Raw genomic sequence first — 12,685 nt, 5'->3', positions numbered from 1 at the left:
TTCTCCTTCTACTACTTCTACTACTTCTCCTACTTCTACTTCTACTACTACTACTTCTACTATTGATATTACTACTTCTACTACTACTACTACTACTACTACTACTACTACTACTACTACTACTACTACTACTACTACTACTACTACTACTACTACTACTACTACTACTACTACTACTACTATTTCTTCTTCTCCTTCTACTACTTCTACTACTTCTCCTACTTCTACTTCTACTACTACTACTTCTACTATTGATATTACTACTACTACTACTACTACTACTACTACTACTACTACTACTACTACTACTACTACTACTACTACTACTACTACTACTACTACTACTATAGCAACTTCTTCTACTACTACTACTACTACTACTACTACTACTACTACTACTACTACTACTACTACTACTACTACTACTACTACTACTACTACTACTTCTACTACTACTACTACTACTACTACTACTACTACTACTACTACTACTACTACTACTACTACTACTACTTCTACTACTACTACTACTACTATTACTACCACTACTTCTACTACTATTTCCTCTACTATTATTTCTGACTAAATGTCAAAGCCAATGCACAAATTTGATAGAAATTTATCCATTTGGCCATCATAGGTCTACATACAATCTTTTACTAATACTACTAGTTCATGGGAGATTTTTAGAAATCATACTTTTAAACATTTTTGTTTCGCTTTTTGAATATGTCATGTTTTATATGCGATTATTTTGATCTCCGAGTTGTAATTAATGTTCTTTTAGTATTCACTATGTTATGCTTGTATTGTTATATAAAACATGCACATTCCCTTTTATTGCCTCACCCTTTAAGATTCATTCGCATTTTTGATTGTACTGTATTGTATCTAATTGTTTGAATATGTTTGTATGCTATCTTTGATTGATTTATGTATGTACATATTTTTACATTATGCATATGTCTACAAAAACGAAGAAGTGAATGGTGATTTTTACTACATATAACTCCAACATCTTCCCCATGTCCACAGTTGTGCTGTCCCCAAGGTTTGAACATACACAAGTCGATTGAAATCTCGTTTCCTTGGCACACAACATCGTCCAGCCAAATCGGGCCATTACCTGCACCGAAATCGGTATCCGAAAGTACCGCCACATTGTCCCTGGAATTGAAGTCTGATTAATACATATTTTTATGATAACATTGCAATTTCATTGATATTTGCCCTTTCTACTCATTATATATGCAACTTATTATGATATTTTAAAAACGACCCTTTGCTCCAGACTGCCAATAAATTTTGAACTTTCACATGAATAATAATTTAAAGGGAAGATATTTTTTTTTTAAAACAATAAATGACCAATAAATTTATTAACAGTTTCTTTATCACTTACGAATTAAGCAAAATAACTTACGTATTATATCCGAGCTGTCGACATACGACCTTGGCAAAGTTTTTGTCTGTATGATCATCACAGATTGTACCCCATGTTCCATTGTGGAGTACTTCAACACGACCCTCATATTGCGTTTCACCGTTACGTAGTCTTATAGCATGTGCACCTTAAGAAAGAAAAAAAATGAATTTCAATCATATCGTGCCTTTGTAAATGTCAACATTCCATTGTGAAAAGCTTCCGCAAGATCCTCCACATGCCGTTTGGTAGTCGAATAAAATTCGTGTTAATAGTTTCTGCTGCAAAATGGAAATATTGAAATAAAATTTTAGTATGACTATGACAGTTCCAAAATTCTAATATAACTCGCAACCAATGTGCCAAAAGGAAAACATATTAATTAGACATTCTGCAATGCGACGAGGTTTTCAAATTACGCTTTTAAAAGGATTTTGCAAATTAAACGAGTGGTTAATAGGAATACAAATTGACAAAAGTAACACTATGCCATAGGACTCTCAACAGGTAAATGAAAGGCTGTTGAAAAAAATATCAAAGTATTTTATTTATATGGAACTCGTTGCGTTTTATTAGCAGTGTGCTTTAAACATGAATGTAAGGCAATCAGATTGATATCCATAACGGGAATGTTAAACAAGTGAAATACAATAAAGGTTTAACAATGACACTTAAAGTGTGGCCTTGGCTTTAGACCTCCAAACATGGGATAATTTCTACTATCGCTCAATGCACGGCCAACTTTCAGTCCGAAGAGGCCAAATTTAAAGGAATTTTGACCAATGACCCTTAAGTGTGACATTGACCTTCTGACATGGTTCTAACTCGCGACTACCCGACTTTTCGTGGTTAACATTAGTGCACATTTATTCATTACGTTCATTTTGTTCAATTTCGGAAGTCATCTTTGACGCCATATTGAGCTTGGTATGGTCAACATGTTCTTTAATTACTTAAAGGTACCATTATTCGATGCTAACAGGTACAAAGCGATAATTTCTGACCACATATAAATTTGAAAGAAACTCATCATTTGGGTTAATTTGGCAGCCATCTTAGAGCTTGATTTTTATCATGTCCAAACTGATATTTGAACGGTTAAAGTAAACTGAAATTCTGATTTGTACTGATCAGTAAATTGAACAAATGGTTAAACTGAACATTACTTCTTCGAATCCAACACACTTAAAATAAACGATTAGTGTTAAATTAATGAATTTTACTTTTTAATATTTACATTTTAAATCAAATAACAAACTTGTTTGCAAACTAAAGCACTTTATTTAGTCATTATGGAATGTCTTAATCACAGTAAAAACATGAGTTACAAAAGAAGTTTTGATAGCGTGAGTATTCAAGATAATTGTGTTGATGCATTTTTACTACAGGACAACTTTAGATATCAAACTTTGCATAACTCCGTCAATTTAGGTAAAAATACAATTGATAATGAATTCAGTAAGTTAACAATTTTATTTGAAAAAACGAACACTTACAATTAAAATGTTGCCCTATCCTGTTTTATTCAAAACAATATCATTAAGATAATTTCTGAAAAACAATCAAAGCAAGTGGTAATTAAATAAATGATCGGACTTTTTCAAACATTTGGCAACTATCTGGATACAAGATACAAGATACAAGAACCATTATTGAAAGTCGGGTACATGCTTACAACGAGCTATTTTTCGACATGATCTACGAACATACATACAAATAAAAACATAACGAAGATATGGTGACCTGGATAAAAAAGCATACAGTTTTAAATAGATACTATATTGGAACATGTATTTACAAAAGCCGTCTCTTATTATAATCATGAATGCATTTACAAAACGTAAGATTAGAACACTGTATACTGTGATAAATAAAATAGTTTTTGCGGCTGTATGGACAGAGGACACGCGCAAGGTTCCGTAAGTTGACCTACTACTTTAAATGTTTAGTTCTTATAGGAGAACACATTAAGAAACATCGTCTATTTTTAAACAGCAAAATTGTAAGTAGTATTATGTACAAGGGAATTACAGCATGGTAGAGTGATGTGTAGTTAGTTAAAATGTTATAAATAATTAAAATGTTATAAATAGTTTAGCTTTTTAGTAAACGTTTTTTGGAAGTATTGCTAAGAGGAGATACAGTCCAAACTCGTTAGTCGACTTTGTCGGGACCTAGGGAATAAACATTCGACACATCCGAAATACAAAAAGTATAACCAATCCTAACACATATGTGTTTGATACATGTCCGACATCCAACTTGAATAGAACGGTGTGTTTACGGTCGTGAAAACAGCAAACGTATTATTTAAAAATAAAGTGATACAAAAATGAATTATTTGTGCCAAATTAATTTTATTCACGTTTACGGATTACACAAATCAAATATTAAACCACAATTGCATTCACTTGTATATTGTAAGACAACTGTAAAGCACATATGTTATGCCCGTTTGTTTTCTACATGCAGTGAAGAGAAATAACCTCGTCACGTAACTTCGTCAATAAACTCTGTAATCAAAACACCTTTAATTATTCACTCTTAGTAACCCATAAACCTCAATTATGAAAGTTTGTTATTTTGACACGCACGGTAATTTAGCGACAAACCTCCATGATAACTTTCGCACCTACATCTCGATCTACAGTTCGACATAAGAGACAAGAAAAATGTCTGAAATTCGACCACTGGGACTGAAATAGGAGGTCGACATAGCAAAAACATCGAGATAGGAGAATCGACACAAGCAAATTTAATTTATATAGAATAAGAAGGAATAAATTCTGGACCGGAGCAAAAAAGTCGACATAACCGAAAAATCGAGATATCCGACGTTGACATAGCGAGTTTGCAATGTACTTCATTTTAACATGTAATTTAAATACTATTAGATTTTTCTTATATTATCAAAAACAGTAGCGTACAAAGGCAAGGTTGCTTCTATGATTGGGTCAATTCTACCTACAAGTTACTATCCAAATCTTTGCTCGGGCACCGTCCTGACAACATCAGCACCTACCACTGTGTTAGAATTTTAATTAAAAATGTCATATAGTAAAATCTCAACAAATACTTGCCGAAAACAAACCACAAGCAGTTGAACGTGTTCGACAAATTTTAATAGTAAATAAATTTGAAACAATCGCAATTACAAATCAGCCCTTGTTATTTGATTATATATTTTGTATTTATATTTAAAATGCCCTCTGATTTTTTCTGATATTTGAATGCCACATCTTGACCAGTGGGTGTAGGCCATCCCACTGAAAATACACTTCTTTCTTGTTGAGACATAGGATAAAAGATATTCAGTGAAACAAATTATAATTCTTATTCTTTTCTTGTTTGTTTAAGTTATATAAGATTATTTGCACATTGAGCATTTACAAGAATAACCTGTACAGGTGCGGATCACCTTTCAAAATTCCAGCTAGTTTTGAGAGCATCTTATTTCCTTTGGGAGCCTCTTTTATACCTAACTGACCTCAAAGCAGAAATAGTTATTCACATATTTAGTTGTTCGTACTGATAGCACATCTACACAGTTTAAATACCTGAGATTAAAATGACATGTTTTAAGAAATACATAGTTTTGAACATATTCATTTGAGATCCTGTACAGTCATTTGTATGAATTGTTTTAATTCCGATACATCTTTCCCTGCTCATATGTAATGTTGGCAATTGAACTGTATGAGGAAGCTATACGTAAGTTGAGGTGTAATCATTAAACTCAATTTTTTAGGCTCTGTATTGAATCTTTTTTATTTGTCCCATGTTTGTCTTGCTACAAAAATGCCAAACCATAGGACAGTAGTTGAAATTGGATCTGATTAAATATTTAAAGATAACAAGCTTAGTACTGACTGTCAACAATTTGCTTAGTCTTTGAAGAATTTTCAGTTGCTTAGCTGCATTTTAGAAAACTAGGCATTATAATTTATTAAACTATCCACCCCAACGCCTAAATGTTTAACTTCTAAATGTTTAACTTACTCTTCCAAAACAATAACGTGATTAGGTTTATTAAGTGTGATCGTGATGTTCTAAGAAATAAAAAAAAATTAAAAAAAAATAAAAAAGAATGAATGAATGGGCGGACGGACGGACGGAGAAGTTCTGTTATCTTAGATGATATTCAAAATGCTTCTGAAAAACGGAAGAAATATTTTACTCCGGTATAACAGGAAAGTTAACGCTTAAACTCTGATATTTAATTCCATCAACATATAATATTTCCATTGCAAATCCGGTTGTATGATCCTCATTGCTTAGACAGACTATAACGTTTTGTTTTTAATAAACGACCAATACATGTATGTTGGAGATTAAATCAATAAGCACGGCCAATACAACGTCGATTAATATGAGCATAATACATCGACTAATTTAACTAACAGGTATAGTTGTATAAGTTCATTTGTTATATTTGGCTGTAGCAATTGAAAACACTAATTGTTGTATGTTATATAAATAGTATATTAAAACATTCATTCAAATCAACAACAAAAATAAATATAATATCTTTCATAAAATCATTTTGAATCATAGAATAATGTAAAAATACGTTACAGAGCGCCCTTTTCAAAATCCAAAATAATGTTATGTTATTCACAATTCTTTCAACACGCTAAATCTTAACAGTGTTAAATAGTTCCAATAAACTTAAGTTAAACCCCTGTTATTATTTACATCCGATTCTGAACGTTATTTGGGAAAAGGAATAATAACTATATATTAAATCCATTGTTCAGGGAATTAACCCGAATTCAATACATCATTTAAAAAATCGATATATGCGAAGAAAGTGTACCTTGAGTTTGGATTAGATATTTATTGAACAGATAAGCATTGCCATGGCTTTACATTGTTTCAATAACCTTATTACACAAAGTAAGATCCCAATGTCGAGACGCGAATTCAAAATAATTAGGTGTACAAAATAAATAAAGTAATTTCGTAAACTTCGGACCGAAACAACTTCGGCTATTCATGACGCAAAAGAAACATATTATTCTAATCTCTCAGAAAAAAAATGCTCAGGGTCTTCTCAGTCTCAAGGATGGTGGACAGTTTTGAAGTCGTTTGTTAATCCTCAACCAAGGCCAAACATTAATGCAATCCAAGATCCCTCTGATGGCGAACTCTGCCTAGATGATGCTAGTAAAGCTGAAATACTCAATACCCACTTTAAAAATCAATCTTTATTAGATGACGCCGGCCACATTGTTCCACCAGCCAGTGATCATAACAGTAACCGCAAAATTGACAATATCACAGTGCTACCAAATGAGATAACTGACATTATATCATCACTGCCTGTTAATAAAGCTTCAGGACCAGATGGCATAAGCAATCGAATCCTAAAAGAATGTTCTAACGCGTTAGCTCGCCCGTTGTGCTCCCTATTTAATATGTCTCTCTCAATCCGTAGATTTCCAAAATCATGGAAAGATGCTAATGTGTGTGCAGTTTTCAAAAAAGGTGATTCCATACTTCCTGTTAACTATCGTCCTATCTCCCTACTTAATACAATGGAAAAGGTGTTTGAAAGGGCAACATATAAACACTTCTTTAACCACCTTCGTGACATAAACTTTTTTACCCCATTCCAGTCAGGCTTTCGGCCAGGCGATTCTACTGTTAATCAGCTTGCATACCTTTACAACACATTTTGTAAGGCATTAGATGATGGCCTAGAGGTTAGAGCAGTATTCTTTGATATCAGTAAGGCATTTGATAAAGCTTGGCACAAGGGCTTGATTGTGAAGCTACAAGAAACTGGTGTCGATGACAATTTACTTTCGTGGTTTAGTGACTATCTTAGCAAACGTAGGCAACGTGTAGTTCTCCCTGGCTCCATATCTAGTTGGGTCTTTCTTAAGGCTGGTGTACCCCAAGGTTCTATTCTAGGTCCCCTCTTATTTTTGATATTTATAAATGACATTGTTGTCAACATTGGAAGTAATGTTAGGCTATATGCAGACGATACTAGTCTTTATATTCTCGTTGACGAGCCCTTAAGGGCCACTGAAATAATCCAGAGAGATATTGATAGCATAAGTACATGGGCTGATAAATAGCTAGTCACCTTTAATCCTGCAAAAACTAAGTCAATCCTGTTCTCCAGGAAACGCCTACCGCGTACTTATCCAGATTTGTCTATGTATGGTCAACAAATCTCAGAAATCAATTCGCATAAACATCTAGGTTTGGTTCTTTCCAGTGACTGTACATGGCATGAACACTTTGAGTACATCAGAAGTAAATCACTTAAAAGAATATGCATCATGCGAAGGCTTAAGTTCCGTCTGGACAGAAAATGTCTAGAAACTATTTATTTTTCGTACATCCGTCCGATTCTTGAATATGCGGATATTGTCTGGGATAATTGTACGGACTACGAAAAAAACAAACTGCAAAAGATACAAAATGAAGCCGGTAGAATAGTTTGTGGGTCTACTAAGTTAATTTCGATTGATGTTCTCCATACGGAGCTATGTTGGCCTACTCTATCAGAAAGACGCATTTATCACAAATTATGTCTCTTCTATAAAATGAAAAACGGCCTTGCCCCAGAATATCTATCATCCCTTGCACCTTTAAATGTCAGTACACAGAATTATCCTCTACGGAATGCATCTAACACAAGAACGGTTATGTCACGCACAGATTATTACTTTTCCTCATTCTTACCTTCAACTATACGTGCATGGAATGAACTTCCACAGAATATGCGGGATTGTCGTTCGATTGCATCCTTTAAATATGCACTTCGTAGTCGATTGCCAGTCTGCCCGCCTTACTATTATTACGGTAACCGCCGATTACAAGCACTTCACACTCGAATGCGTACTAGTTGCAGTGGTCTTAACTATAACCTTTATTGTAAAAATATTATCAGCTCTCCTCTTTGCGAGTGTGGTGAAGTTGAAAGTAGTACTCACTATTTTATGCATTGTCCTTTATATACCGACTCTCGACAAACTTTCTTTCGTGATATGTCAATTATTACAGAAATCAATATTGGTTTCATTCTCTATGGCAATCCAACTTACAGTGTTTCCCCAATATGGTATGTACCCAACTTCTTGTCTTCCTTCATATCTGTCCACACCCTACTTATATATCCTTTATACTGTCACTTGTGCTTATTTTGTATCTATTATGTATCATGTTTGAACTATTGAATCCATATCTAAAAAATAAAACAAACTTATTCCTATTTTTTTAGCATTAGAAACAACCTTTCTCGCATAAATGATATATATCGTCTAATCGTCAATCATACGCATTTTTCTGGAAATGAGTAATTTAATTCCTTTGGGGAAGAACTCTATAAGCTTTGCTTTCGTCCCAATCCATTTCAATATTATAGACAACTTGTGTGTGTGTGTATATTCTGTGTAGTTTGTTTGTATATGTTGAATAAAATATGTTTAAATCAAATAAAGTAATTTGTTAGCAGTGACAGTAATGTGTCGGAACTTTGCCTTTGATGTATTGTAAAATCCCCTAATCTGTGGACATGTTACAGCCCCGACAAGCCAAATTACAAAGTGTTATGAGTATTCATTATTGAGTGATGTATTGACCTTTGACCTACTCACACCGGTCGTACAATCGATAAGCTAACTACTCGTGTTGTATATACGTTATTTCAAAATCAATCTTTGAAAGGGCAAGTTACATCCAAGACTCAACACAAATTCTTGCCAAATACCCGCCCATCCGCCTGCCCACCGACAAACCCCAATCGTATACCCTTGGTTTTCACTCAGACCTAGTGAAGTTATACTTTTCGTGCAATAATGTGAAAAAACAAAAACAAACTCAGACCTGCTTCAATGTTACAATTAATAAGGTAAAGTTTCCATTCCCATTTCAACAAACTAGTAGACAACGACCATCTTTGATAATTATAGTGTTGGCTTATTAAATTCAGTGTAGCTTTAAAATAAATGGAGAATTGATGTGGAAGTATTTGTTTCTATATCATTGCATTTCAGAAGTGAATATATGTTAGAATAACTGAATGTTTTCGAAATAAAATAAGAGAAAACTAAAATTAGTTCGTATTCAGTAAAAAACAGAGGCCTATTTAAAAGTAAACATTAATCTGGTTTAATTCCGGCGGCCATCTTAGTCGCCTATTAGGCTTGGTATACGTCATTAATGTTAACAATAAAGCTATGATGAAATATGACTTAATGACAACACCAATGCACACATTTGAATGAAAGTCATCATTTTGCTACATTTTGGTATCATCAAAAGGCTTTGATACATTCTATAACTAAGAAGACTATTATCATATATCTGACTTTCAAACATCTTGCTTTCGCTTTCGTCAATATTTGATGTTTTATATAGGATTATTATGATGTCCAAATATTCACTATTTAAGGTCTGCATAAATATATGAATCATTCGCCTTCCCTTTTATTTTTTCTAATAGATATAAATTCTCGATTGTACTTTCTTTTTTGTATCTTAATGTTCTATATATGTGTATTTACACTGTGTATGACTGATTAATGTGTGAACTTTACTATAATAGCATATATTTTTTCCATTGTACCCTTCACAAATGGAGAAACAAAGGTGATAAATACTACATGTAACTCCGACATCTTCATTGTGTCCGCATTTGTGCTGACCCCATGGACTGGACATACAGTAGTCGATCGCAGTCTCGTTTCCTTGACAAGTAACATCGTCTAGCCAAATCTGACCACTACCTGCACCGAAATAGGAACTCGAACGTACTGTGACATTGTCCCTGGAATTGAACAAGTCTGATAAATACATATTTCTGTGATAGAAATGCATCCGTTCTGATAATTGACCCTTTCAACTCATGATATATGCAAATTATTAAGATAAGTTGATTTTTTATATTAAAAACGGATAATTTTTGTAACTCAATCTCTACAAATGCTCAAAGCATTATGACACTCACTTGAATTAGATTCCTTGATCAAAATAAATGCTTATACTTATGTCCTTTTCGCTTTGTTATTTGTGTATCCAAGACGGACAATAAAATATTAATTATTGCATAAATAACAGATCAACGCAAAGGAAAATGAGTTCAAAACTCAATAAATGTATGTACAAGAAATACTATAACAATTGTGTGTTGTTTCAATTACTTGCCTATTAGGCAAAATAACTTACGTAGCATATTCTAGCTGTCGACATACGACTTTGGCAAATTGTATGTCTATAACATCCCCACAGACAGTACCCCATGTTCCATTGTGAAGTACTTCAACACGGCCCTCTAACTGCGTTAAGCCGTTAATCAGTCTAATAAGACTTGAACCTAAAAAATATGACGTCATGCACGGCCGTATAGCAATAAAATGCACGAGTTTATTTTCGCAACATTATTGGCAATTATTTAAAACGAACTAATTATTAATTTAAAAAAACTCTTTTTTTTCATTATTTAAAGCTCAGAATTTATGTTTATTTAGGCCATTTTACATAACAAACCACACCAAGCCCTTTATGCATTACGTTCATTTTGTTCAATTTTGGAAGCCATCTTAGAGGCTTTATTGACCTCGGTATGGTCAAAATGTTTTTAAGTACTTAAAGGTACGATTGTTCAATGTTAACAGGAACAATTCGATGATTTCTGACCATATATACATTTGAACGAAAATCATCATTTTGGTTAATTTTGCGAAAATTTAGAGCTGGCTCTTTATCTCGTCCAAAATGATATTTGGACCATGAAAGAAAACTGAATTCTGAGTTGTACAGATGGTTTAACTAAAACTTTTCAAATCCAACAAACTTAAATAAAACTCTTGGTGTTTAATTCATGAATTATAATATGTTTAAGATGGGCGTGGTTTTCCATCATTTTACTTTTTAATGCTTACATTGTTAGTGAACACACTTGTTTGCAAGCTATGGCACATTTATTTTAAGGAATGTCTTATCATAGTGAAAACATGTGTTACAAAGGAGTTTTAATATGGTCAGTAAAAAGAAAATTTTAATTGATGCATTTTCATTACAGGATAACTTTAGATATGAATTTTTGCATAACTCCGTTGATTTGAGTAGAATTCCAAAATTCATTCAATAATGAATTCAGTGAACAGTTTCACTTTCAAAAAAAAGAACACTTAAAATTCAAATGTTCCCCTAACCTGTTTCTATTCAAAACCATATCATTACGATAATTTCTGAAACATAATCATAGACAACGGCAAGTTCACACGGAATATAACATTTTCGAACATTTGGGAACCATCTTAACATTGTTTTGAACATAAATGATATGCAATTGCTCCTTAATATGCAATTAAACATGTTCTTTATTTTAAAAATAAACATGGGATTGCTAATGAACACATGCCGATAAGCATGCCTATTTTGTACGAATATTGTAGGGGGCTCGCTCTAGTTTCACGTTAGTGAATGTACTCGACGCAAATTTATATCACAACTTCGCTTCAACTTATTGTAGGCCGTGTGAACAAGCTCAGCTTGGCTCTCAAGTAACCAACTCAACTCTGATATTACGCAGACACTCTGTAGTTCGTACCAATTGTCAACCACGTATTGAAAACAGTTTATAAGTTTTAACAGTTTTATTGCATTAATAAAGGTGAAACATCACTCGAACTGGATACAAATGTTTATACAGAAATATTATGTATTTATATCATAATATTCATTAAAAGTCACTAGTTTTCGCTGGTGCGCACATTCCGAAAAACCCGTAATATAATATATATTTTATTTGTTATATTATTCATTAATCTAGCGGTGTTATTTCTGTAGTTCAACGCGATTTCAATATTGTTTTGGTAATGCAATTTAAGCGAGATAACTCACAAAAAGTCACCCTACTTGCTTATAAAAGTTGTCTGTGCGTTATATCTTCAATATGTATACTGCACTAGTAGGACTTTGTCAATGAACTTTAGTAAAACTACTTATAAATGATCAATTCATACAAAGTCACATAAGTTATACGTTTGCTGAGTGATTATTTTATCAAGTAGTTCTTTAATGTAACTATTGTAATTATTTCAGTTGAAACTCAGATTTATTACTTTAGCAAACGTAACGTGGTTCTGCACTGAACAAATGCTTGACTCAGACTGCCTGCCAACGAAAATCGTGGCGCTTTTATACTCGCACAGTTGGCATAACGCTACTACCAATAAGAATGACGGCAATGCCACCCAAAACGTTGGCAGTGCCAAGAAAAATTATGGCAGTGACAACGAT

General features: G+C 33.2%; 1 protein-coding gene across 1 annotated transcript in view; it reads right to left on the bottom strand.

Annotated features, from left to right (window-relative positions):
- The window catches only part of LOC128237901 (neurogenic locus notch homolog protein 1-like), a 171,427-nt gene that overhangs the window by 67,673 nt on the left and 91,069 nt on the right, over nucleotides 1–12,685 (bottom strand). Inside the window, exons 9-12 of the mRNA XM_052953479.1 lie at nucleotides 10,607–10,754; nucleotides 10,042–10,208; nucleotides 1,424–1,571; nucleotides 1,001–1,167 (exon numbers count right to left, since the gene is read on the bottom strand). Coding sequence (XP_052809439.1) covers nucleotides 1,001–1,167; nucleotides 1,424–1,571; nucleotides 10,042–10,208; nucleotides 10,607–10,754 — 630 coding nt within the window. The remainder of the gene's footprint in view (nucleotides 1–1,000; nucleotides 1,168–1,423; nucleotides 1,572–10,041; nucleotides 10,209–10,606; nucleotides 10,755–12,685) is intronic.

The sequence above is a fragment of the Mya arenaria genome, chromosome 6 (genome assembly GCF_026914265.1).
Source record: "Mya arenaria isolate MELC-2E11 chromosome 6, ASM2691426v1".
NCBI classification, from domain to species: Eukaryota; Metazoa; Mollusca; class Bivalvia; order Myida; family Myidae; genus Mya; species Mya arenaria.
Note: the sequence above shows the minus strand (reverse complement) of the source record. Positions and strands in the feature narration are given on the sequence as shown.